At 40.7% G+C, this 27,224-nt stretch overlaps 2 protein-coding genes across 3 annotated transcripts; one reads left to right on the forward strand and one right to left on the reverse strand.

Annotated features, from left to right (window-relative positions):
* The first annotated feature begins 216 nt into the window (after nucleotides 1-216).
* Nucleotides 217-15,236, forward strand: LOC142402190 (zinc finger Y-chromosomal protein 1). 2 transcript variants are annotated; one of them, XM_075487740.1, is made up of 8 exons: nucleotides 217-695; nucleotides 6,908-7,004; nucleotides 7,195-7,509; nucleotides 10,633-10,782; nucleotides 10,886-11,014; nucleotides 11,103-11,237; nucleotides 11,381-11,524; nucleotides 12,493-15,236. In XM_075487740.1, exons 2-8 carry the CDS (start codon nucleotides 6,938-6,940, stop codon nucleotides 13,788-13,790), a joined length of 2,238 nt encoding a protein of 745 aa, XP_075343855.1. In that variant the 5' UTR covers nucleotides 217-695; nucleotides 6,908-6,937; the 3' UTR covers nucleotides 13,791-15,236. The 2 variants fall into 2 exon arrangements, with proteins under 2 accessions (XP_075343855.1, XP_075343856.1); XM_075487741.1 differs by lacking the exon at nucleotides 11,103-11,237 and having other exon boundaries at nucleotides 220-695.
* Nucleotides 15,216-17,019, reverse strand: LOC142402191 (lipocalin). The gene is made up of 6 exons (XM_075487742.1): nucleotides 16,850-17,019; nucleotides 16,079-16,218; nucleotides 15,899-15,978; nucleotides 15,707-15,820; nucleotides 15,518-15,619; nucleotides 15,216-15,429 (listed from the first exon to the last, which is right to left on the reverse strand). Exons 1-6 carry the CDS (start codon nucleotides 16,940-16,942, stop codon nucleotides 15,410-15,412), a joined length of 549 nt encoding a protein of 182 aa, XP_075343857.1. The 5' UTR covers nucleotides 16,943-17,019; the 3' UTR covers nucleotides 15,216-15,409.
* Between the last annotated feature and the right edge of the window lie 10,205 nt (nucleotides 17,020-27,224).

Raw genomic sequence — 27,224 nt, forward strand, 5'->3', positions numbered from 1 at the left:
CATACAGTGTTTGATATATCTACTACTACCTCACTGCCTTTATCTCCACCTCATGTTTAGTTAGGTGTTTTATTTTTTTTACAAGAAGGCATGAAGAGAACCTAAACTACAGACTTGTGGGGACATAGCTGCATACCCGTAGAATGAACCTGCTACAGTGCGGGGGGTGCACTACGATTAAAAGCTGTCACTCTTTGTTAAAATGAATGTTTTCTCTTTGGAACTCGTGCCTTTGTTCGCCAGTCGGCTGTTTTTGAGGAACTGGGGTAGCTATCAACTAGTTACACATGCTTTCTGAGTTCGAGCGTATTAAAAATCAATTCTACAATACACGTTTCGACATAACCCGATTGAGCAGGAGTCTTCAGATTATGGCCTGTTTGGTGCCTTTCGGGTGATTTCCACCGCAACTCTTCCGCATTTTCCTGCCGCTCTAGGGCTGTGACGTGTCGTGCTGACGGCGGCCTCGGAGCTGGAGAAGCAGGGGGCTGTAGCATGACAAGATCTGGCTCCAGACGTCCTGCTTCGTTTACAGCGGTGCTCCAAAAACAACCCCCTAACCCCTCCTTCTCTACTCCTCTCCGGCCCGCCCAAATAACACAAAATTCCCGACTGAATCCTGCCCGAGTCTGGGGGAACCAGGCGGCCTGGGAAGCCGTGGAGCGGACAGAGGCCATCCCTGCAGCCTAAATCTGGTACGCGGGTTATCTGCGCTCTTGGAGCACTCGTTGTTACAACTGTGTTTGCATGTGTTTGTGCCCGTGGCTGTTTTATTGTGCATGCATATGGTATTTTAATTTAATTCTTTATTGTCAAAGAAAGGCCGCATAGGGTTGGGCCTTTTCTTCTCAGGCCCCGGCCTCTATGAGGCCGTGATCGGTACGTTAGGCCTGTATGGCTAGCTAGCCAGCCTGCCGAGAGTAACGCGTGTGTGTAATCGCAATTTCTAGTCAGTTATCATTGTTTTTTATAGATTACAACTGCTAATGTGCAGTATAGACTTGAATTGAATCATAATCAATATTCCCACATCGCCAAAGAGCGTTTTTAATTAACGCTAAAATTAGCATTCTTCTAGGCACGAAGCTAACAAAATGGCGGACGCTGGTGTGATGAAAATTGGTCCGTATAAAAGGTGTGTGTTTAGCCCTCCTCCTGCTAGCTTCCACAACATAGCTACATCTGTACACACCAGATATAACCTCGCTTTTTCTTTGCTGTTTTGTCATATTGCTCATCTATCAGTATAACCAGCTTTTCCTAAATAAGATTTTTTTTTTCTTTCTGTGACAGTTTTGACTTTGCATGTTAAATCAGTACCAACGTTACTCCAGTGGTCAGGCGGAGACATTACCGTTAATCATCTAATCGGGTTTGTGTTATGTAGACGCGAACGTAGAACTAGCAAACCTCGTTAAATCAGTCGAATATGTTTTATCGAATAGTTGTCGTCTTTGAACACACAGGTACACTGTTGTTCACCACTTCTCCACACACCGTTATCTCTCTTTTTTTTCACCTGGAGGTGGGGGATGGTACATCTAGTAAATGGCACCTCGGCTGCATCGTTTTGTGTTTACATCTCTGCACTCCCTGCTTTTGTGACAGGGAGGTTTTCATTCATTTATTTTTGGCGCACATGATCTCACTCCCCACTTTATCCCCATGGTGAAAGCATTACTAGTTGGGCTATGAGGGAATATATTGAGTTAATATGGGTTTAATTTTAGTATGCAGACATGGCTGTGAAACCACTGGTCACTTCCCAAGCTGTCCTTTGCAGCACACAGAAGCTGTCAATCATAAAAAAAACTAGTTCTCTATTGTGATGTGACTACTTTCCATTTTGCATTGGACTTGTGTTTTACAATTTCCACTGAACTTGAGATGAAGATGACACTTTATTGAGTGTGTAAATAAACAGTAATTTACAATAAGGAGATCACATATTTTGAATTGTGATTGATTGTTAAAATGCAATATATGCAATTATAGTGATTGCATTTTTTCCCCCCAGTCCTTAAAGGAGTTTAAACTGTTGTGGAATTCACTTTAAATGATACCATATTTTTAGAGAGGATTAATTTAGTTTTGTTAAAGCATCTGTGATCAGGTGGCCATCCTGAATTATGAAAGGCCTGCTTGTACTTGTAGTTTGAACTGCAACATTTATCCCTACAGGGTTAATACAGGCTGATATGTAGTTGTGAAATGCCTTACCTGGGGTCTAACATGATGCTGTTAGATTGACATCTCGCACAAGTTTCTGATAAACTCATTCCCACGTTAGCCTACATTATGAAAGAAAAATGCTTCAACCGTCCTGATCACATCTGTATTATGTGGCATCACAGCTGTTTACGTGTTTGATTTTAGCTTGAATGCATGTTGAGTTGCTTTTGCTCTTGTCCACTCTCACAGCAAACAAACCTTTTCCTTTTTGCACGTCTTAATAACACTTTCCATAACGAATATTTCTTTAAAACTTAGTTTTCAGTGTATCTGTGTGTACGTGAGTTTTTTTGGGCATCTCAGCCTTCTCCCCACATACGCATATACTGGAAGCCATAACAAAAATGGCACCTATATATCGGTGTAGCCGATTATTTCCTGGGTTTTCATAGTCTTTTACTGCAACATCATGTCGAACAACAACTCTTCTTTCTCTGTCCACACACACTCATTTGTCTTTTGGTCTTACCATTGCAAGAATGAATCACTAGCAACGCTCAGTGTTCTTCTCTTGTATTTTAACGTGGACCCATTTAAAATTGGCCTCTACTGTCCTTGTATGATTGTTTCAGCGTTTATGAGAATTTCTGCTTCTCAAACAGATAGAAAAAAAAATATGTGGAGTAATTTAACTAAGGAGAGTTGCCAACTATTACACTTGTCGTTATTGTGTATTATGTATCTTCTTCTATCTTTAATTCTATAAAGCAGAGGTCTTCAACAGGGGGTCCGCGGAGCTACTGCAGGGGGGTCGCGAAATCTCTGGTTGATTAGACGATTTTTAACTTTTTTTTTTTTTTCGAGCAGTTTTTTCTCACAAATTGTGTGCAAACGTGTGCCATCCACAGATGGTTTGAGGATTCATTGTCCCATCTACATGCATGTTTAAAGTTAAAATCTGTGGATTATTTGAATAGCTCAGTGTTGTATGCAAGATGTTTGTTTATAAATGGCAGTGATACGACCACCCTGTACCTTGCACATGTTTAAAATAAAAACATGAATATATTAACCTGTGTAGTATTTGAATAGCTTAGTATTGAATGTACAATAACAGAGTAGCTATGTTTATACACGGCACTAGGCCCCGTTAAATATAAAACACAATTGTATGCCATATAAATAGTAGGTCCCTGCTCCACTCTCCATCAGTTTGGGGTCCCTGGCCTGAAAAATGTTGAAGACCCCTGCTATAAAGGACTTTTTTTGTTTTTTTCTCAGTGTGTTTCTACTAGAGGTGCACCGAATATTCGGCAACCGAAAATATTCGGCCGAAAACGCAAAAAAAACACATTCGGCTTTCGGCCGAAAGCCAAATGAGTGGCCGAATCGGAGGCCGAATAGTGGTGACGCAAAATTATCCACTTCCAGACGGCGGAGTCGACAGAACCAAAGTCATCTGTAAACTCTGCCAATATGCCGCCCATTGATTCAATGCGAGACTCCGGTTCTTTTCACAGATGTTTATTAACGCCACATCAACACCGTATAACTAAATGTTCAAGTAAACAAAATAAAATACAACATTAGTTGTTGTAATCATTAAAGAAATAGCATTCTTAGCATTGTCGCTGGTACCAATAAATAATCAAAGTAATACTGGCCACTTTAGCTGCTTCTCAACCAACGGCAGAGTCATTCCCCAGGGGCAATCTTCACGGTCAGAACTAGGATTCTTTAACTTTCACTTCTCCTATGCATCACATTCACACAGTTACAGCAAACACCACGAAGCATGGAGGAATAAAATAAAAATAAACTAGCAGGTAACATCACGCTACAGGTGCTCCTCGGTCTCTGTGTGAAGCTAACGGAGCTAACCGACGCTACTTCCTGTTTTACTTGTTTCCACGTAAAAGCATGTATTTCAAAATAAATTAAAACTCCTGCATTTACAGCCAAGTTGAATTGTCTTCTCAGCGTAGTAGTTTCAGTCTAAAATATCACTTAAAGGCAAAACACACAAACTACAAAAAATGCTGCCACTGTTCCTGAAGGAGCAGGCTACCTAGACTCTATGCCAAAAAGGACACTCAGATAATTTGTTATATTGCATGTTTTTACATTTTTGTGTTGGAACGCTTTTATAATATGTTGTATTTTTTGTTGTATGAAATGAATGAAAAAAAACCCAGAATGAATTGAAAATGGGAATTAATGAAACTTATCTCTAGTTATTAGTTATAGTTATTTGTAATAACTTTTGAAGATTTCAAATAAACATTTATTTTCTTTGAAAAACATGTCTAAACATTTATTGTAAGGCGTAGATTTAAGCAATATTTAAAAATGGTGAAAAATCTAACTTTTGATAACTTAACTGAACTGTAATATTCGGTTTCGGTTTCGGTATTCGGCCAAGTGATTAATTATTATTCGGTTTCGGCCACAAATTTTCATTTCGGTGCACCTCTAGTTTCTACTTGTTTCTATGAAAGTATTTGTTACAGTTCATAATTCATTTTCTTCTGTTATTTTTGTTAATAATACAGATTATAGAGATGTGGCAGGTTCACTTTAAGGTTACATTTGCGAACATATTGAAAAATAACCTGCAGAAAAAGATTTATTGGTCATTGTCCTCCGCTTTTAACCCATCCAGGTTGGCACCTGTTGACATGCACAGGGTCACACACTCGGTGGTACTGAAAGGATCGGATTATTTGCTAAATTACAATAAGACTGAGTAGTCTTCTTGTAGACACCTTATTCTGACAAGAAATTGGGTCGGATTGGATTAAGACCCCGAGATAACTCGGTTGAAAGTCACTCTAAACCTTTTTGCAGACGGTGAAGCACGTGGTGAATTAGACTTTGTGTTCTGCGCATGCTCGAGATTTTTTCCCGGGGCAGTGAACCGGAAGTCGGAAGAGACGATGTTACTGTTGTCGCCACTGTCAGAAAGAAGCAAACAACGCGATGGAGAATGCTCCGTTGTGCATCACGTTTGTGCAACAAGCAGCTCATCACAGACCAAATGTAGAGCGACGTAGCTTAATCTTGCTCTTCGTTCTCCATCTTTCTCCAATGCCTGAGTTTGATTCGATTCATTCACCGCCATATATCCAAGGATAACTACCCTTGCTCAACTCATTCTTATTGTAATTTAGCCAATTATCTGATATATCAGTGCCATGTGACCCCACTGACTGACTCATAGATGTGGTGGCCAGCCATTCACAGCGCCGGTACAGTGCCTTGCTCAAGGCCACCTCAGCCGTGACACCTCAGCTGTCGGTTTCAATCTTTTTCTGAGTGGCGAGAGTGGGAATCAAACCCCCAACCTTCTGATTGTTGGACCACCCACTCTAACCACTGAGCCGGCCCAAAGAGCCTGGAGAAGCATAATTGTTGCAAACTGATGCAGACGTCAGCATCTTCTCAGTCAGTAACAGTTCTAACCAACGTTGTCCTGTTATGTACAACGAGCAATAAAGTTACTCATTCATTGCTTTGCGGTGACATAAAATTCTGTGGTAATGTGGCACTCGTCACATGATTATTTCTTAAATAATGAGCTTTTGTTGAATATGGGCATCGCTCCTTAAAACGAATCTTAAACGTATCTCTCGCTGTGTTGCTCTCCAAATTGCCCACAAGTTAATTCTTGACATTTAAAGCTGTGATAGTTTCAGAGTTGCTTGCTCAGTGGTCTACAGCAACTACAACCAAGGGTCAGATGCATAAAACTAGATTCATGACTTTTACTATATGTGCGCACACATTATTTTAGCCAGATTTAAAAAAGCTGTATCAATGATTCGTCCTGTTTTATAAATGTCTCTCATTGTAAAACTTGATTTTTACTCCCCTTTTATTTAGGGACGCAGACGCTCCCCTAATTTGTACAATAAGAGGCGTGACAGTGAAACAAAGCTACAGGAGAAGCAAAGGTTTCCCAAACACGAAACTGAGACACTTCTCAGTTAAGATGAAGGAAAAAGGAAATCGGTTTTATTTAGAAATTTCACTTCTTGTTATGAGCAGAACAAAAACAGCTAAAAAAAGAAAGAAACGTAAAAAAGCAATCGGCTCTATTAGGTCAGAGCAAGCACCCTGCAGAGTTGGAAAGGAACAAAATACACACATCAGCTCAAACATGGCATCAGGATTGCTGCGGAGGACTGAAAACTCCTGTTTTATCTGCTAGAGATGGATGCACAGCCTGTGCAGTCCGTGTGAAGATGATCATTAGTGACACATGGATTATGGTACATTGGTTGTTTTCTAATACAGCCACAAAATTAGTCTGACATGAATTAGAAAGGTCTGTCACTGCGACTACCAATAAAGCACTTCTGTGGTTATTAAGCTCATAATTAGTCTTAAAGAAAAAAATTATGTTTTTTTTTTTCTCAAAGCAGTTTCGGACAGGTGCCTGTACAAACGCACCTCCTGACTGAGCCTGGTCTCACATCAGTCCATCCGGTTTGTCGTTCTCGGCGCTGCGCCGTCTTTTCAAGGCGAGCGCCAGGCCTGACGATCATTTTGACGTCACGGGTCGGCTGCGCCGTGAGCGACGCGTCAATTGTAAATCCAGCTTTATGAGGATGTAGTGAGGGGCACATTTGGGGTATAACAACATGATGGATTATTACTAATCAGTTATTTAGGGACATGCATTATTCTTGTCTTCCATCGTCTTTGCTCTAAGCTCTTTATGATTTGGTTTCAGCTCTCCAGTAACAAATGCAGTGCAAGGACAATGGATGAGGATGTCACCAGGCTTGCAATACATTCTGAAGAGCCCAAAATAATACTACACGGATCGGGTAATAAGCCATGCTTATAATGATTGGTTTTCTTATTACACAAAGTATAATTATATGTGAAAGGTTTTGCTAAATAAGCAGGATTATGCTCTGTGACAACTTGATTCCACAGTTGCAAAGTTAATTTTATATTATAAACATCATTGCTCGTGAGAATTACCTGGTTGACTCGTGATCCTACTTCTTCCAGATGACGGTGGTGCCGGCGGGCAGGAGTTTGTCGTGGAGCTTCAAGAGACCGTGTTGGTGTCGGAAGGAGAGGGCGAAAGCATGGCAGTCCACAGGTTCGCCCCAGACGAGCTGGTCATCCAGGACGCTGTTGAAGATGTGGTTTCTGAATATGTGCACTGCGACGAAGACGAAGATGTTGCTGTAGAAACCTGCGTGATGGCTCTGGAAGGCGAGGAGGAAGGTGTTGCCATGGGAGACATCACGGAAGATGGGATGGACTCAGAGCAGCAAGATGACGACCAAGATGGCTGTGGAGATTATCTGATGATATCCTGTAAGTTTACCGCTGTGCAAAGTTGGTGCATAGTTGAGGCGAGATGTGGTTAAACCAGATGGTTTGATAGATATTTAACTTCCAATATTTTTTAATGGATGAAATGAATAGAATACATGAGGCCAGTTAACTGGAAGGATACATTTCCAACCTGTTTCGCAGCACTGAATGCTGTAATCCAGATGTCAGCATCCTCTGGATCACGTCCTGTTATGGCCACATTATGGCGTGCGTTACATGTTAGCCTTTTTAAAATGTCTTTGACTGAGGTCTCAGTCTGTTGTAGAGGGCATCGTGGTCCATATAGCTACAAGATAAATGTCATGTGACAGCCCTACTTCTAAAGACGGTAGCATGGTTGCCGCGTCTGTCACGGCGGTGGTGGACCGTGACGTCAAAATGACGTTTCAGGCCTGGCGCTTCCCTTGAAAAGACGGCGCAGCGCGTTGTCGTGCACCAGTCGATTTTTGTAACTTGGCGGCGCCGACCACAACGAACCAGATGGACCGATGTGAGAGCAGGCTCAGTGAGGAGGTGCGTTTGTACAGGCAGCTGTACGAAACTGCAGTGAAACAGCACAGGGAGCACGTAAACTCCCAAAACTGGTGCACAGAGATGGGCAGAACTTTGGGGAAAGAGGGAGAGTTCTGTAAGAATGTGTGGAAGAAGCTACGGGACAGATATGTGAAGGCAAAGAAGAGGGCAGAGACTCTGTTGATGCCGGGGGCTTCAAACCTTCACCTCTTTTAACTGAATTAAAAAATTAAAATGATCCGAAAACTGCAGCAGTATCATTAATTACAGTATTCTTGCTCTTGACAGCAGCATTGTTTTCTTCTCCACTTTCGTGGTTGGAGTGTAGAGGTAACCTTCACGTAGCAGCGCCACCTCTGTGACGGAGAAAATTGCAACTACTGGCGCGCAACGACTTGCGCCACTATATAGGGTCCTATGGCGGGCACGAACTCGTGACGTCATCAACACCGCTCGCGCGAGCGGACGCAGCAACCATGCTAGAGCCTTAAGGCTCCAGCCAGATGTGCATCACTGGCAGGAAAAGTATGGATGGAGTTTGTAGTTTGCTTCGCTCTTTCTGAGTTGGATGAATTGTTGACACCACTTGCTGTTGACGTCCTCTGGTTGGCAGCGACTACACCCAAAAACACGTTTTTTTTTTTTTTATTCTTCCGCAGCTGGTTTTTCAGCACGGGAATATCTGAGTGCCATCTTGTTCATGCTGTAGACTGCCTGGGGGCTTCTTTTAAGCTTCCTTGTGAATCAATTCAGAATCTTTCAAGATTTGATTGATTTCTTTATAAATTACTCTTCTTGTGTTTCAGTACTTACTTCCTCTGAATGGCTTTCAGATTATTTATCTTGGATTTGATCCAGATGAGGCACTTTATGCATTAAATGTGGATAAAAGTGAAGTTTATATTAGTGGTTCTGAAGTTAAATCCCCCACAAAGAAACTCTATAAAATATAAAACATTGGGAGAGGGGGGGGGATAAACCTTTGGCTCTTGATGGTTTTCTTACAGAAACTAACCTGAAAAATATATAAATGTTCTCAAGCCTGCTAATGATGCATTGATCTGAATCAGGTTGAAGCAGGGAAACACCTAAAACCTGCGCTAAATGAAAACGCCAAACACCGAGAACCAGCAGGGACAGATCTGGCATCGCACCAGCACAATAAAGCTCTGAGAAAAAGAACTGCACCTAGTCTTCAAAATGAACATTTTTCATCATATGTTCGGGCACAACACCGAAGAGCGCGTCGCCATCTGCCCTGATTAGTCAGCATCTTGGACAACTGAAATCTGTTGGTTAAAACTTTTTCAGTGAGAGGTTCCACTTCTGTCCAGGTTCCATCCTTAGGCTGCTGCAGGTGCTTCTGTGCTGCTGCACACTTTTAAGCTGTTTCACACAAAAAGAGGCTGCTGTTGAGTTCTAAAAATCAAATCAAAATCAAATCAAATTTATTTGTATAGCACATTTCATGTACAAAACAATTCAAAGTGCTTCACATAAAATAAAAGCATTGCAGCAGGGAGTGGAAGAAGCATTAAAAATACATAAAAGAATATAAAGAGAAACAAATAAAATAATATCAATGAATTTATAAACAAGCAACAGTCTAGATGAATTTAAAAAAATCGTGCAGATTTCATGCATAGACACATGAGAAAAGAAATGTTTTTAACCTGGAGTTTATATTCTCTGAACAGATCACAGATTGTAAACCATCAGCAGGCTTTTAAAATCTATTCTGTGACTGACTGGAAGCCAGAGTAAAGATTTTAAAACTGGTGTGATGTGTTCAGATCTCTTAGTCCGGGTTAAAACTCCAGCAGCAGCGTTCTGGATGAGCTGCAGATGTTTAATGCTCTTTTTGGGAAGTCCAGTTAAAAGAGCATTACAGTGATGGAGTCTGCTGGAGATGAATGCATGGATGAGTTTCTCCTGGTCTTTCTGGGAGAGGAAACCTTTAATTCTGTTGATGTTTCTGAGGTGGTAAAAAGCTGCCTTGGTGACAGCTTTGATGTGGCTGCTGAAAGTCAGATCTGAGTCTATCAACACTCCGAGGTTACCAACTTGGTCAGTGATTGTAAGGTCCCGAGTCTCAACATATTTCCCAACGCTGACCCTCTTCTCTTTGCTACCAAACAGAATGATCTCAGTTTTGTCTTCATTTAATTGTAGAAAATTCTCTCTCATCCAGGTGTTTACTTCCTCCAGACACTGACACAGTACGTCTGCTGGGCTGCAGTCGTCCGTTGCAAACATTACTTATTTAGTACAAGCAAGTGCAGCATCTCCGTCTTAGAGACACAAAGTTGGACATTGCTTTTCTGAATCAAGCGGTTGTGCAGATGGGTGCACATTTGGGCGCTTACAGGTTGTTTTTGGTCACTGAAGCTAGAAAAAGAAAGTTTGAAGAAAAGAAAAAAAAGGAAGATGGACTATATAAAGATCTAACCTGTGTTAGGAATTAACGGGCTGAAATTTTAACGTTAAGAAAAGCTTCTGGGGAATAAAAAGGAGAACCAACTGAGGCGTTTTATTGCGTGACAGAATTTACGCCGTCTTTGATCAAATGTTCTGTGCGTCCCTCGTTAGTGGACGAAGCCGGTAAAATGGTGTCTGAGGATGGAACGGAGGTCACCGTCGAAGGAGCTGTGGAGGACCAGGAAGTGGAAAAGGATGAAGATGGTCAGGAGGTGATAAAAGTGTACATCATCAAGGCTGACTCTGGAGAGGATGACATGGGTGAGAGGCAGTTATTTACCTCCATGGACCTCATTGAGTTGAACCTTTCAAACCCTGCAGGGAAGAGAGTTGAAGGTGTTTGGTCTCCATTTTGTCTCTTCAGGAGAATCTGTTGACATCAGTGACGGAGACACGGAGAGCATGGTGCTGACGGAGTCTTCAGGGCAGACGCTCCGAGAGAAGATGGTTTACAAGTCTGTTGGGGATTCTCACCGCAATCAGGGAAACCACGGTGAGTCTTTGGCCTCCAAAGAGCGGGGACAGCTGTCATGAAACTGATGATTAGTTTTTGGATTTGTACATGTTGGGCTCATCTACAGGTGGGTCCAAGGTGACTGATGAGGTTTATATGGAGGTGGTGGTAGGAGGCGAAGAGCCAGTAACTCACGACCGCTCGTATGACAGCGTGTCTCTAAGCAAGGACTTCATGCCTGTGGCCTGGGCAGCTGCTTATGGTCAGCACCCTTGTCTATTAAATCGCTCATAAAACAACACAGGAAGCCTGTGCCTCAGCCACGTCTCAGTGTCTTGGTTTGAGCTGTACACCTGCTGGTCGTGTGTGTTTTCGTGCTGAACGCGTGCTTCTGTTCCCACGCAGGTGCAGAAGACAGCGAGAGCTGCGAGAACCGGAACGGCGCGGCCAGCGCGCTGCTGCACATCGACGAGTCGGATGGGGTCGACGAAATCAACAGACAGCGCAACAAGAGCAGGAGACGATCGGAGCCTCGACAAGTACAGACAGGCAAGAGCAACACGAATGAGATGAAACTTTATCGATGAGCCGTGTGTGTCACATCCAGTCGCAGCTCTCCTGGTTCTGATTCAGGCATAATTCTGTTGGATTATTGCACATTCAGCTGCGTAATGTGCCAACCTAACGCCTGTTTTGACTGGACTCTATCGCTCACTGCACTTAGCTTTTCACATGAACTGACATCTTTTGTTTTAAGCGGTAACCACTTAGTATAAATGTCTATATGACTCTGAATATAATGCACCACAGATGCTGAGCTTGATGCTGTTATTTTGCTGGGTTTGCATTGTTTTAGTCCAGGATCTGTGGACCACCCTGTTAGCAATAATGTGCAATCTAGCATCACATTATAAGTAGAAGCTTTAGTCTTTTTAGGCTTCATAATTTGTTTATGTTTATGGATTTGGCTGAAGCTTTTATCAAAGCGACTTACACTCATATCCCAGGTAGGCAGGCAGCGTAAAGGGCTCTTCTTCCTTAAGGACCCTGCTGGAGGTATTACCTGTCGTGCGTTGGGGTCAGGATTTGAACCCCAATCACCTAGATGAAAGTTAGCAATCAGCTGTCGTCATCATAAGGAAGCGCATCAGTGCGGTTGTTCTGACCAATCGGGAAGCAGGTCTCTTCAATAGCGATGGTCTTGTACCTCAGAGATGGTGTTTTTTTTGTCAGCTGTGGGGCTCGTTGTGTAGTAAAAGACATTTGCTCTGCTTCCATGATTGTGGAGCTCCATATTTCACAGTCCTGTGCTACTGTACTCTCAGTAAACGTGCTTGTAATTGTGTTTTATGATTGTATTTACCGATTTGAGATGGTATTAATCTGTACGCTTATAAATTCAATGTAATTTACTTTATACCCTTTTAGGTAAACTGTTATTTCAGAAGATGTTAACCTGAGATGTTAGAGATGTCATGTGCTCATTTTCTTCTCCTTCTCGCCCTGCTTCTCTGCAGCCATCATCATCGGTCCATATGGTCAGCCGCTGACGGTTTACCCCTGTATGCTTTGTGGCAAAAAGTTCAAGTCGCGAGGTTTCCTGAAACGACACACAAAGAATCATCACCAGGACGTTCTGACCAGGAAAAAGTATCAATGCACAGACTGTGACTTCACCACCAACAAGAAAGCCAGCCTCCACAACCACATGGAGGTCCACGCTCTGAGCAGCAAAGCCCCCTTCGAGTGTGAAATGTGCGGCAAAGAGTTCCACCAGCAGGGGGCGCTGTTCTCCCACAGACTGCAGCACCACCACCGGGAGCCCAAAAGCCAGCCGCCTCCTACGCCCACGAAAATGCACAAATGCAAGTTCTGTGACTATGAAACTGCCGAGCAAGGCCTGCTCAATCGACACTTGTTGGCCGTTCACAGCAAAAGTTTCCCCCACATTTGTGTGGAGTGTGGGAAGGGTTTTCGACATCCTTCGGAGTTGAAGAAACACATGCGCACGCACACTGGCGAGAAGCCTTATTCCTGCCCGTACTGCGACTACAAGTCTGCCGATTCCTCTAATCTGAAAACGCACATCAAGACGAAGCATAGCAAGGAGATGCCGTACAAATGTGAGCGCTGTTTCCAGACCTTTGCCGAGGAGGAGGAGTTAATCCAGCACGGACTAACTCACGAGGAGAATAAGACCCACCATTGTGCCCACTGTGATCACAAAAGTTCCAACTCCAGTGACCTGAAACGCCATATCATATCTGTTCATACCAAGGACTACCCACACAAATGTGCCGTGTGTGGGAAAGGCTTTCACCGGCCGTCTGAACTGAAGAAGCACTCGGTATCCCACCGTACCAAGAAACTCCACCAGTGCCGGCACTGCAACTTCAAAATTGCAGACCCCTTTGTTCTCAGTCGCCACATCTTGTCTGTCCACACGAAAGAGCAGCAGGCCTCACCTGAAAAGAGTGAGGCCAAAAGGACAGAAACACACACTCCCGTCGCGACGGCCAAAAAGTCCGCGCCGAGCGGGTCGAGCGCTGCCGGCCCACCCGCTCGAGTCAGCGCAGCCAGCTTAGCCAGCAGTGTGACTGTAGTTATCGACAAAGGACAGAAAGAGAGGAGAATTTACCAGTGCCAGTACTGCGACTATAGCACCGGGGACGCTTCGGGTTTCAAGAGACACGTGATTTCCATTCACACGAAAGACTATCCACACCGCTGCGAGATCTGTTCAAAAGGCTTCCGACGGCCCTCGGAGAAGAACCAGCATATCATGCGCCACCACAAGGACGTGGTGCAGGCCTAGGGACTCCAGTCGGGTCGAATACTGTGCCACATCAAGGACAATGAAGCATCCATCACACCCTAATCACTGCACCCTCAGCGCAACACCGGTCGGGCTGAAACTGCGTGTGTGTGCTGCACTTAAGTCCACTCTGTTGTTTTCGCTCTTTTTTGATCCTCAGCCTAATGTTTGTTCACAAATGTAAACACATGTACATAAAGTTAACGCTCTGTCAGAGTTAGCAACCGAGCCCCCCCTTCATAGACTTGCACTCTTTACTGCATGTCCCTTGCTGGTGACAGTGTGCATGGCAGATTGTGCAAGTGTCCCTTTTTGTAGATACACACTTTTGATTTTGCAGGTAGCAATCAGTTTTCAATCACAATAGTCCTGATTATTTGTCTGAAAACTGAAGTGTAACTTTTAAAATGTTTGTCCAAATGTACTTAATGCAGAGGTATGTATTAGCAACCTGTTTCCAGTAGCACTTGTAAATTGTTTGATTGTGTGTGCGTGCGTGAGGGAGAGAAAGAGAGTGTGAGAGGGACAAAGAAAACGCCTTTGTTTTGCTTCCTGGTGCTCCGACCCCCGTCACCCCGCAACATAACGCGTTTTGTTGTGTTGACAAAAACAAGGCTGGGTGTGCGCAGAGAAAAAGAAGCAATCATTCTGAGCTTCTTTTGTCTGTGATAATGAATTTAAACAGAATACACTGAAAAACGGCAGTGAATAAAAGCTCCCACGTGCGCACGAATCGTGCTGCACTCACAAACACGTCAGTAAATGCAAGTTGTTTGGAGCGAGTACCCAAAGCAGTGGAGACGAAGCCCGAATGACTGTTGTGTTTTTTTTTTTTTTTTTTAATCCATTAATGCCAACTGGGGAGTGAGATCCCATTAATTTTTCTCTTTTCAACCATACCTGGTAACTCCCGGCTGAAGCATGAACCACAGGCATCAGTTTACCAATATTAGGCTGGGTTGAAACAACAGTTCTCATCAGCGTCCCGATATATAAATGTTTGGTTTAAATGGGAATCATACAGTATATGTGTGGTGCTGCGGGTGTGAAACCGTGGACTGAACTTGGTGGTCACCATCACAGATGTACTTTTGCCAGTAGAAAGGGAAAATGTATATCTTTTTAGATGCAACTTCAGAAAACTGGTGGTGTACGTGTATTTAGGCTTTTTACTTCTCATTTCCTCCTTTTTTTTTTTTTTTTTTTTTTTTGACATGTGATCATTTCTGTTTTTATATTTATTTCATTTACAACTTGTTGTATAGTTAAGTGTAACTAGACTTCTATGGGACGTAAATTATTGTTTTGTATACAGATCTGTACAAAGCGTGTAGATGTAAACACTTGATAAAAAGGAAATCCTGGACTGTGTTGTTATGGATGTATGTCAGCGTATTTGTTAAAAAATGATAATAAAGCAAAGTATTTTAGATGTTTGTCATTTTTTATTTGCCGGCAGGTCTGCAGAGACGGTTCTTGGGCAGATGAAAGCAAAAAAGGAGTTTATTTAAACCAGGCTGGGAAGTGAGCTGGAGGATGTCCCAGTTGGTGGCAGAGGCCTTGATAGGTGGCGAGGTTGTTCTCTGCCTGCATCACTGATGTGTTGATGGGACAGAAAATTAAGCAGGTGGGCACTCGTCTGAGGAAAGCAAGACAAACTCGGATCATTAGTGCTTTTTTATCACTATTAACTGAGGCTTATGTCAACTCTTAAAACATTAAACTACCATTCTTGGGGAGGAAAACGATGTTTTCAGGCAGGATCCCTGCATCCAACGACACCTGCTTGAACTTCTCCATCACATCAGCACCGAGGTCCTCTGCACGTCCTGTGAAGCCACATATAAACGTACCACAGTGAGCAGCTGCACCCAGCTCCAGGGTGGGTGTAAATTCTTAACTCGTGATGGCTTTACCGTATAGTTTGGTGACGACGGAGGCTTCCTGCCCCTTTGTTTTGACGGTGTAAATCAGGGCGTACTCGTCGTACTTCACCTCGATCACACGCATGTCGTTCACGTTCCCCCAACCTGACAAAGGGAGGAGAGCAAAATGGATGGGTCTGTGTCCGTTTGTGTGCCGTGTTCGATGTGTGTGCGTGTACTTACGCTGACTGGTGTAGGTGAACTTCCCTGGCATGTCGCTCTTTTTGGCCAGATTGTTCATTCTCCAGCAAGATCCATCCGAGCTAAACGAAAAAAAACAAAAACATGGACATTTCATGGGTGGTGTCTATTTTTTTTTTGTCTTTTTAAATATCCAGTCTTCCTGTCTGTCCTCACACTCACTTGAGACTGGCGTATGACATGTCCAGGTCCCCATCTGCAGTTGGTTTGAACATGCCGGTGCCAGTCTTCATGGAGCCTTTGCGGCGGACGAACCACTCGGCATTAGTGGCAAATCCAGTCAGGTACCACTTCCCTGCCATCTGTGGTGAAAACAACGGGGAAAACACAACGGAAATGAGGCACAAACACTAAATCAGTTCAGTGCTGTAGTAAAGTTAATCGTTTGTTAACTAATACAGTTATATCGTTCATTTTGCTGTTTGATGATATAATTATGTTGTTTTACAATGGTAATTCGGCTCTAAAATGACACGAAATGACCGTAGTTTGCAATGATTGAACTTCCAAGGATATTAAATGAACTCTTTGTGAAAAAGGTTATTTCAGTGTGGCCATGAATGGGAATGATTAATACTGAGACAAAGCTATTGGAGCTTCTCTCCGTGCCAGATTATTGCTGGAATACACGTATTCTCACGTGTTTCTTTTTACCATCTAATGTCTTAGGTTTAGAATTTTACATCTGAGGGCTCATGATGAACTATAAGAGGTAAAAACACCAATACCAGATGCATTTTTTTAAAATTCTATGCACGTTCTCATAAGACAAAATGCACTCATTTACACCATCAGACAACTGAAATAATCTCATGTCTCCTCCTTAAACCAGACGGTCAAGCTGCACCTGATCTAAGAAACTAGATAAAATAACAGCAGGCATGAGAGGTAAAGAAAATGATAGGTGACACTTCCCCCACTCGTGTTTCTTACCAGCTGCAGGTTGAAGTCTGCCTGAGGTAGGACTTCAGAGGAAACTGTCAGGGAGCAGAGCACAGCTCCCAGCAGGGTGAGCAGCGAAGTCATAGCTACAGAAGAGCTGAGTCAGCCTGAGTCGGTGATGGGAGCGTTGGTGATGATCTGGATGCCTGTTGTCGGATCTTCTGCCCCATGGCCCTTTTATACAGCAGAGAGTGGGAGTAAACCTCCCCCCCGCCCTCACAAACCCACGGAGCTGGGCTGGGTTCAAACACGTGAAGCTGCAGGCGAACACATGTACAGCTCCACAGCCTCTTTGGCCTTGCCAGGGCACAATTCAGTCCAACCCAAAGTGATAAACAAGGCAGTGGCTGCCCTCCAGTGCTTTCTGTGGCAGAGACCACAGAATCAAATCTGTCCGTCAGCAGTTGTGACAGTAAAACACAGAGACAACACAAATGTACTTGCAGATCGGGTTCCTAATGATGCTTCATTGTGTGCTGAGGTGAACCGCTTTTTTCCTGCTTTAATTCTGTAAAAACTCTCTTCAAATGGCTCAAATTGACTTTATACTCACCGACATGAGTTCAAAAAGCAACTTTTCAGCAGCTTACAGTGTCCTTTGCGTCAGTTTTTGTCATTTTGCTCTCAATAACTGGCTATTTCTGTAGCTGATCGACCACAATGTCACAGCAGTAGTTGATCAGTGCTGCAAACTGGAAGAGTGCAGCTGAGGAGTGTGTTTACTTCATCTTCAGATGATTAAAAGCACCAGAAAACAGGTCCAGGATGAAGTCTTTGCAGATGAAGACCATGCAGTGGGACTTAGCTCAGTAGACTCAGTATGACTTTCACTCAGGCCTGCTGCTCTGTGGCCAACACGACCACTTCAGCTCACCAGACTGTTTCTCCATATCCTGGATTCAGGTGGACAGATGGCTTTCTAAATTGGGAGCAAAGCCCCCTTTGAATGCACTGGAAAAAAATCAAAGGCTTACCAAGTATATTTGTCTCATTTCTAGTCAAACTTGTTTGAAGACAATACATCTGGAATATCTTGTTAAATGAAAAAGTCTTGAAAACAAATTGTTTTGAGTCGGATTTAATTTGAAGCAGGCTTTTTTTGACATTTGAAGAGGTTTTTAAGCTAATTTCAAGATCACTTTTATCTCAAAAGTCCTAAATATCACATCTTATTTCAAGAAATCTTGACGATTTTCACTAGTTCCACTAGCTGATTTTTTTTGCTTGTTTCAAGCAAAAACGTCTTTTATTTGTTGTTTTTCTTACTTATTTTTGGAGGGGCATTTTTTCCAGTGTGCCTTTCACACTATTCCTTCCACACCTGAATGATGATGTAAGAAATCCACTGAGCACATTGAGAGGAGAGACATGCGATCAGTAATTCAAAGCCAAAACAAACGATTACAAAAACATGTTGCTCTGGGAACTTTTAGGAGGGCTTTAGGTGCTTGGCTGTAACACCAAACTTGCATTGCTTATGAGGGCAAGTAAAAACAAGTAACAGCTCACAGGTAGAAAAAAGGCTGAGTCAGCTGTGATCGCTGCAGGGGGAGTGTGGGCAGTTATGGGGATTTCAAGAAGAGCATTGCTATTTCTAGGAATACAGAATAAATAGAATATCACACGAGTGTTAGGTTCTTAAATATTGAGACGAAGCAGTTGTTTTCATCTTTTAAGATGGCCTTGAGCGATTGTTCTCCAGGCTTTTTCTGGGGGTCTTTCACATCTTTTCTGTGGACTTTGGCTGCTTTTTCACTCGCTGCCAGTCGAGTGGACGCACCAGACCGTGTGTTTTCATTTTATTTTGTTTGTTTGTGAGTCATTCAAGCATTCAAAAAAAAACCTTATTCAAGCAATGAATCAGTGTTGTCTAGACGTTACAGAAAAACTTGGCAGAGAACCAATTTTTGCACTTTGTTGCTCGCGGCCTGTTGCAAAGACACACAGTTCTTACCCATGTTTTTAGTTGCATCTCTGAAAAACACAATTTGAGAGGCATAAAATTGTTTTATTTCACCGACAAGTGGTGCTGCACAGTTAATTCATTTATTTTTTAGAACAGCGTCACATTGAATTTATCTGAAATGACTGAAAAACCTTTTTTCATGGTTGTATGACTGAATAGAATAGAAAAAAAGACCAAAGAATTGAATTCCCATCACCTTTTATTGACCTATGTGCAATGGAATCCTGTCTTTTATCAAACAATATCAAATCAAATCAAATTTATTTGTAAAGCACATTTCATGTACAAAACAATTCAAAGTGCTTCACATAAAATAAAAGCACTGCAGCAGGGAGTGGAAGAAACATTAAAAATACATAAAAGAATATACAAATAAAATAATTTAAATGAATTTAAAAACAAGCAACAGTCCAGATAAGTTCAAAGATATCGTGCAGATTTCATGCATAGACACATGAGAAAAGAAATATTTTTAACCTGGATTTAAAGATGTCTACATTTGGTGAAAGTTTAATCTCCACTGGCAGTTTGTTCCACTTGTTTGCAGCATAACAGCTAAATGCTGCTTCTCCATGTTTAGTCTGGACTCTGGACTGGACCAGCTGACCTGCGTCCTTGGATCTAAGAGCTCTGCTGGCTTTATATTCTCTGAATCTAGCCACATCCCAGAGTCCGAACAGGTCCATTTTCATCTCATCAGACCACAGAGCTTCCAAACGACTCAGACATACCAGGACCAAATTGGTGATCAAAGATCAACCTGCAGAAAAACAAGCCACCAGGAAGCATCAGACCCTCCGACAACAACATTAACATTTCAGAGCAGGCCAGAGTCCAGACTTTAATCCTATCCAGAATCTGTGGTGGGAACTGATGACATGAGCCACACCAAAATCCCAACCGAGACTTGGAAAAAAAAAAAAAGTGTTTTTAAAAGAATGTTTTTAAACTAGACATACTGCATAATCAGTTTAATCACTTTTGGTAAACGTCTGAAAACATCTGTATTTCTGCATTATAAGTCAAAGCAATTATAAAGGAAACTATCTGCGTGCTTCTTCCACCACTGCTGTGTGAAAAAGATGAGACACATGTTTTCCTCCACACAGATTAAGAAATGACACCGTTGGACAGTTAGGAAACAGAGCACTTTATCAGGTGATCGGGCGCAGGCAGATACACGCCACCGCACACAGTCCTCCGGCAAGAATGCCTTGCCAGTTTAAACAGGTACGCTCTGTGGTGGAAATTTTAGTAAGGCACGGAGTCAGTTATATACTGAGGAGATAAGATGCCTCTGATAATGTCTCGCAAGAGAGAACAGCACAGTACGAAATACAGAGCTGCTCTGACCACTGAAAGATTATAGTTGAGTGTTTTTATCTACTTTCCCTCCCTACCTACAGCCAAGGCTACCTTGACACCGTTCCATCTTCCGTACTGTCCTCCTTAAAGTTGTTTTTATCATATCATGAGCACACAATGCCCTCATGAAGGGAAGAGAGAAAAACGGGTTGGTGTCTTTGCAGGAGGTTATACACTCTATACAATATAAGGATTAATTTTCCCTTCCAGCTCTCTCCCCTGAGAACACCAATATCTAAAATAATGTTGCGTAATAAAACGTTTTGAACAAGCACAATTATATAGTCATAGTTATGTAAGAGGTTAGCTGCAGAAATCTGCCTCACAACAAATTCTGTGAAGAGTCGGGACAACTTATCACAGCCGACCATCTCTGAGCCTCGGACAGAAAAGTGAACTCATGCTGTGTTGACAAAATGGGAAAACCTGTAGCCACAAGTCAAGAGTTTAACATAACAGGTAATGGACAAATACATGCAAAAAGTGTTGCCTCTTTGTTAATGAATGAGTTAAAGAAAAATAGTTGGGTCAGGATGGTTTATTGTGCTGAATCTGCTCCAAGGTGTCATTTAGATAAAGGTGGTGTCAGGGTGGTGTGAAGGGAAGGACACGGATGCGGACTTCAAAATAGAAAACGAGGTTTATTCACAAAAACAAAGTACAAACAAAAGGCGCGGCAGAGCTGGATTCAAAAACTTGACTGTGGAAAAAGCAAACAAAAACTCTTGGTATAGCAATAAATAAATACTTATCTTGGGAAGGGACGAGGAACATGGAACAAACAAGGTTTCTTGGTATGGAGAGCAAATAAAGATCCAGCAAACAGAGAGGGGAGACTGGAGACTAAATAGGGAGTGAGAGTGATTGGGGAGTGAGTGCAGCTGAGGGAAAAAACACAGGTGAAGTGAGTGAACTAATAAACAGAGTGCAGGGAAACTGAGGCATGGCTAGGAAGAAGACGGATTGGTGACAGGGTAGCGTCTCAACTGGGAGCGGGGCCTCGGTTAGCTATCTCGCAGACTGGTGTGGGTTTTGATGCTAGCTAGCGAGAGGGTGTGTCGACGAACGTGATGTGGAGTGGATTTGAAATCGTAGTTCGGAGGAGTTGGAGGTTGGAGTGACGTGGCGTTAGGGCGGTTGGCATAAACTGGTTTGTGACTGGGTTGTATGGCGTCTCAGGGTGAAGATGAGGGAGATGATGAAATGGATAATGGAGATTGGAATCATGTATGTGGTAGTGGTAGGTCAGGAAAAGAAAGAAGGACAAAGGAAGATATATGAGGGGAACGCAAAGTAGTAAGCGAAGTCTAGAAGGAAATAGCTCAGACGAAAATAATATAGTGTGTAAGAAGGTTGTCAGGGAGGAAACCAAAATAATTATAAAATTCAGGAAAGAAGATGAGGGTATTCAACTAAGTCCATTAGTTTTATCGAGGGAACTAAAAAAGAAGTTTGGAGAGTTGATTCTGGCTAAGATTCTGATAGATGGGAATCTTTTGATTATAGTTGGGAGTGAAGAGCAGAAAAACAAAGTGTTGAATATTCAGAACATTTGCAAAAAAAGGGTGAATGAGACAAAGATTTTGGGAGAAGCTAAAATAGCTAGAGGAGTAATTTATAGAATACCGGTGGAAGAAGATCTAGAAAAGTTCAGACGTAGTATTAGTGGAAATGAGGTAGGCAAAATTAAAAAATTAATGAGAACACTGGAAGGAAAGAGAGTGGAAAGCCTTTCAGTGAAATTGGAATTTCAAGGAGAAGTTCTTCCGGAAAAGATAAGAGTTGGATGTATGGTCTTTCCTGTTAGGCCATACAATTCTCCTCCGCTAAGATGTTATAAATGTCAGAGATATGGACATATAGCAGCAGCATGCAAGGGGAAACAAAGATGTCCAAAGTGTGGAGGGGAGCATGGATATGAAGAGTGTAAAAATGAAAAGGATATTTGCTGTAACTGTGGAGGGCAACACAGGGTGACTTATGGAGGATGCGAAGTTAGAAGAAAAGCAGTGGAAATAGAACAAGTTAAAGTTACTCAAAATATAAGCTATGCAGAAGCGGCAAAGAGAATGAAGAAGCCAAGAGATGTGTCAGGGGAAACTCAAATAAATACAACATCAGAACAAAGACAGATAAGAACAGATACAGTGTTGACAGCTGAGAAGATTATGTTGTTCATTGCATATGTCATTAACTGTACAGAGCAAGTAAAATATAAAACAGAAAAAATCAAAATAATAGTGAAAGGAGCAGAGAAATTCTTTGGGATAAAGGACATATCTTGGGAGCACATAAATAAAAAGTTGGGGGGAGAAGGGAAGACAGGAAGACAGAACATAATGATCATCCTGCAGTGGAATGCCAGGAGTTTAATTGCAAATGGACAGGAGTTTAAAGGATTTATTAAAGAATTTAAAAAAGACTTGGATATTATATGTATTCAGGAAACTTGGCTTAAACCTAGTTTAGATTTAGTCATTAAAGGATATGAAAGTGTTAGAAGAGATAGAGAGGGAGGGTCTGGAGGAGGATGTATAATATTTATAAAAAAGGGAGTTCAATTTAGAGTAATAGCTAAAGGAAAAGAATTAGAATGTATTATTATTGAAATTTGGACAATAAATGGGAACATTAAAATAATAAATTTTTATAATCCATGTAAAAAACTATCTTTAGAGTTAATGGAGGATTTTGGGAAGTTATGCACTTTAATGGGCATAACTCATTATGGGGCAGTCATAATGATCATAATGGGGAAGTAATTGAAGAAATAATGAATGTTAAAAATTTGGTAGTATTAAATGATGGGAGTGGAACAAGAATTAATTTTAGAGATAATACAGAGTCAGCCATTGATTTAACAGTAGTTTCAAATTCTTTAGCAGGTAATAGTTTATGGAAAGTACTTAATAAAACAACTATAGGAAGTGAACACTACCCTATTATGATAGAAGTTAAAATGCATATAGAGAAATATTATATAAATGAGATGGAAAAATGGTGTTTTAGATCTGCAGATTGGAAAATTTTTAGGAATAATAGTGAATTAAAAATATGAAAAGTGGATTTAAATAGTAGTATTGAGGATTTGGATCTTTATATATGTAATGCTATAGTAGAAGCGTCTCATCAAACTATAAGGATAAAAGGCGGGAAAAAGGAAAGGAAGTTGGTACCATGGGGGAGAATAGAATGTACTGCAGCTATTAAGAAATGAAATAAAGCGTTTAAAGTATTAAAAAAAAATCACAACCCTCAGAATTTGAATGAATACAAGAAATTACAGGCGATGGTAAGAAGAACTGTTAAAAATGTAAAAAGAGATTATTGGAGGAGTTTTTGTAACTCAATAGGGAGGGAGACAGAAATATCTAAGGTATGGACAATGATCAAAAGAATGAAAGGGATTAAAAGAGTGAATGGATATCCAGTATTAAATAATGGAGAAGTAGCAGCAGTGACAGATAAAGATAAGGCAGAGATGTTAGCAAAAGTGTTTGTTAAAATTCATAGTTCTGAAAATATCAGTGTAGAAGGGAAAAAAGGGCGAGAAAAAACAATTCTGGAAAATAAGGAGCTATTGGAAACAATGGTTGAATCGGATGATGTATTGAATATGTCATTTACAATAATGGAATTAAATATGGCACTTAAAAAATATAGATTATCAGCACCAGGGAAAGATCAGATTTGTTATGTAATGGTAAGTAATTTAAGTGAATTTTCTAAAAACATTTTATTGGAATTGTATAATCGAATCTCTCCGGGTACTCCGGCTTCCTCCCACTGTCCAAAAATCATGCATGTTAGGTTGATTGGCATCTCTAAATTGTCCTTAGGAGTGAGTGTGAGCGTGCATGGTTGTTTGTCCCGTTTGTCTCTATGTGGCCCTGCGATGGACTGGCGGCCTGTTCAGGGTGTACCCCGCCTCTCGCCCATTGACTGCTGGGATAGGCTCCAGCCCACCCGCGACCCGATCGACGGATTCAGCGGTATAGATAATGGATGGATGGATGGATGGATGGATGGATGGATGGATGTATAATCGAATTTGGGAGGAGGGAGAATTACCAAAAAGTTGGAAAGAAGCTGTGATTATACCAATTAGAAAGCCAGGGAAAGATGGATCAAAACCAGAAAATTATAGACCAATAGCTTTAACATCCAATATATGTAAAATAATGGAGAGAATGATAAATGAAAGATTGTTATATTATATAGAAAGTAAAGGACTCAAAATTTCAAAGTGGATTTAGAAAAGGGAGGAGTACAATGGATCCAGTAATATGTCTAAAGCATGAAATTAGGAAGGCTCAAGTAAATAAAGAGAGTGTTGTAGCAGTATTTTTTTATATTGAAAGAGCGTATGATATGATGTGGAGGGAAGGGTTATTAGTTAAAATTAGAAGAATGGGTATAAATGGTTGCATGTTTAAATGGATTAAAACATTTTAAGAAGGAAGAAAAATACAAGTGAGAATAGGGAAGGAATATTCTGAAAATTTTAACATAGAAAATGGGACACCACAAGGACGCATAGTAAGTCCATTATTATTTTTTTGTGATAGTCAATGATATGTTTAAGGAAACAGAAGGTGGAATGGGTTGTTCACTTTTTGCTGATGATGGAGCAATGTGGAAAAGAGGAAGGAATTTAAAATTTATTGTAAAGAAGCTACAGGAAGCAATTTCAATGGTGGAAAATTGGTCATATAAATGGGGATTTAGGTTTTCAGTGGAAAAAACTAAAATAATGTTTTTTACAAGGAAAAGAGTGGATGGAGAAATTAAGTTGAAAATATATGGTCAGGAATTGGAAAGAGTTAAGCAATTTAAATTTCTTGGGTTATGGTTGGATGAAAGAATGACTTGGGGTATACACATTAAGAAAATAATAGATAAATGTAGGAAGGTTTTGAATATAATGAGATGTTTAGTTGGTACTGAGTGGGGGGCTGATAGAAGGTCATTGAAAGCTATTTATACAGGTTTAATTAGGTCAGTGTTGGATTATGGGTGCATAGTGTATAATTCAGCTGCAGATACAAATCTACAATTCAATATCAGGCTTTAAGAATATGTACAGGTGCCTTTAAAACATCTCCTATAGCAGCATTACAGGTGGAAATGGGTGAAATGCCTCTAAAAATGAGAAGGGAACAATTATCTTTAAACTACTGGTCAAAATTACAAGTTTAGAAAAAAGATCATCCAACTGTAAAAGTATTAGAAACAGGGTGGGAAAAAGAAAAAATGAAAAGTTATGGAACAATAGTAAACGCTAAAATTAGGGAAAAATATTTACATAAAATAGATATAAGTCAAACGATTCCATTACATACAGTTCCACCATGGATAATGCCTGAAGCCAAAGTAGATTTATCATTATTAGAAAAAAAGAATAGATGTAATTTTAGTATGAATAAATATATTGTACAGGAACATATAAATCAATACTATAATTATGTACATATATATACTGATGCATCCAAAACTTTAGATAATAGGATAGGGATAGGTCTGATAGTACCGCAATTTAATATTAAAGTGGGGAAAAGGTTAAGTGATGGAGTATCAGTATATACTGGAGAAATGATTGCGGTACTTTTAGCAGTTCAATGGATAGAAGAGGTCAAACCATTAAAATCAATTATATGTTCAGATTCAAGTTCTTCATTATTTAGTATTCAAAATAGTAAGTCATATAGTAGACCAGATGTATTAATTGAAATAGAACAAACTCTATATAGAATTAATATGATGGGGCTTATAGTAAATTTTATATGGGTACCAGCACATTATGGAGTTGAGGGCAATGAAATGGCAGATAGAATGGCTAAACAGAGTGTAAAACGAGTAATGATTGATATTAATGTAAGACTGAGTGTAAAAGAGGTAAAGGGTATTATAAAACAAAAAATGGAAGAAAGATGGCAAAAGTTATGGGAGGAAGAAAGAAAAGGACGTTGGTTGTATAAAATACAAAGGAAAATAGGGAAAATGAGAAGAACAGAAAGAAGTAGGAGAGAAGAGACAATTATAACAAGACTTAGAATTGGACATAATGGATTAAATAAAAACCTATATATGATAGGAAAACATCAATCAGGGAAATGTGAGTGTGGGGAACATGAGACAATTAAACATGTTATGATATATTGTAGGAATTATCAGGCTCAGAGAGATAATTTAATTAGAAATCTTAGTAGGATGAAAATGAAATTGGATATAGTAGATTTATTGCAAAAAGAATCAGGAAACAGAGGGTATCAGGTTATTTTTTATTATTTAAAACAGTGTAGGTTGTATAATAGAATTTAGTATATATAAAGTATATAAATGAGGGTATATGAGTAGGGACTATGTAAAAGTGTAGGCATATGTAGACATAAGGGTGTATGTGGATATGGGTGTATAGATGAGTGTATGTGTATGTGTGTATGTGTGTATGTGTGTATATATATATATATATATATATATATATATATATACATACATACATACATACATATATATATATATATATATATATATATATATATATATATATATTGCACAAGTATACATAAATATAGGGATATATATAATTGTCATGTGATCCACACTCCTTACCAGTAGGTGGCGGTAAAAAAACGAAATAGAGAGAGAGAGAGAGAGAGAGAGAGAGAGAGAGAGAGAGAGAGAGAGAGAGAGAGAGAGAGAGAGAGAGAGAGAGAGAGAGAGAGAGAGAGAGAGAGAGAGAGAGAGAGAGAGAGAGAGAGAGGCATGGCTAAAGAAAAACTAAACAAGGACTGAAAATCAAAACCTGGACCTAAACTGAATACAAAAACGCAACTAAAACATGAAACTAAAAACGTGAGTCCCATGGCGTGACAGTTGGCATATATATCTTCCTTTGGGACTTGCTTATATTTAATATAATAATATATCTTCCTTTGGGACTTGCTTATATTTAATATAATAATAATATATTTTCCTTTGGGACTTGCTTATATTTAATATAATAATATATCTTCCTTTGGGACTTGCTTATAA

The sequence above is a fragment of the Odontesthes bonariensis genome, chromosome 16 (genome assembly GCF_027942865.1).
Source record: "Odontesthes bonariensis isolate fOdoBon6 chromosome 16, fOdoBon6.hap1, whole genome shotgun sequence".
NCBI lineage: Eukaryota > Metazoa > Chordata > Actinopteri > Atheriniformes > Atherinopsidae > Odontesthes > Odontesthes bonariensis.

What these genes read in the sequence shown, in the direction of transcription:
- LOC142402190 (XM_075487740.1), top strand. Translation starts at nt 6,938, where the DNA reads ATGGATGAGGATGTCACCAGGCTTGCAATACATTCTGAAGAGCCCAAA. An exon ending in AATAATACTACACGGATCGG is followed by an intron (nt 7,005 to 7,194) that starts GTAATAAGCCAT and finishes TACTTCTTCCAG; the next exon opens with ATGACGGTGGTGCCGGCGGG. An exon ending in CCGCAATCAGGGAAACCACG is followed by an intron (nt 11,015 to 11,102) that starts GTGAGTCTTTGG and finishes GCTCATCTACAG; the next exon opens with GTGGGTCCAAGGTGACTGAT.
- LOC142402191 (XM_075487742.1), bottom strand. Translation starts at nt 16,942, where the DNA reads ATGACTTCGCTGCTCACCCTGCTGGGAGCTGTGCTCTGCTCCCTGACA. An exon ending in ATGTCATACGCCAGTCTCAA is followed by an intron (nt 15,979 to 16,078) that starts GTGAGTGTGAGG and finishes TTTTTCGTTTAG; the next exon opens with CTCGGATGGATCTTGCTGGA. An exon ending in CGTCGTCACCAAACTATACG is followed by an intron (nt 15,620 to 15,706) that starts GTAAAGCCATCA and finishes GTGGCTTCACAG; the next exon opens with GACGTGCAGAGGACCTCGGT.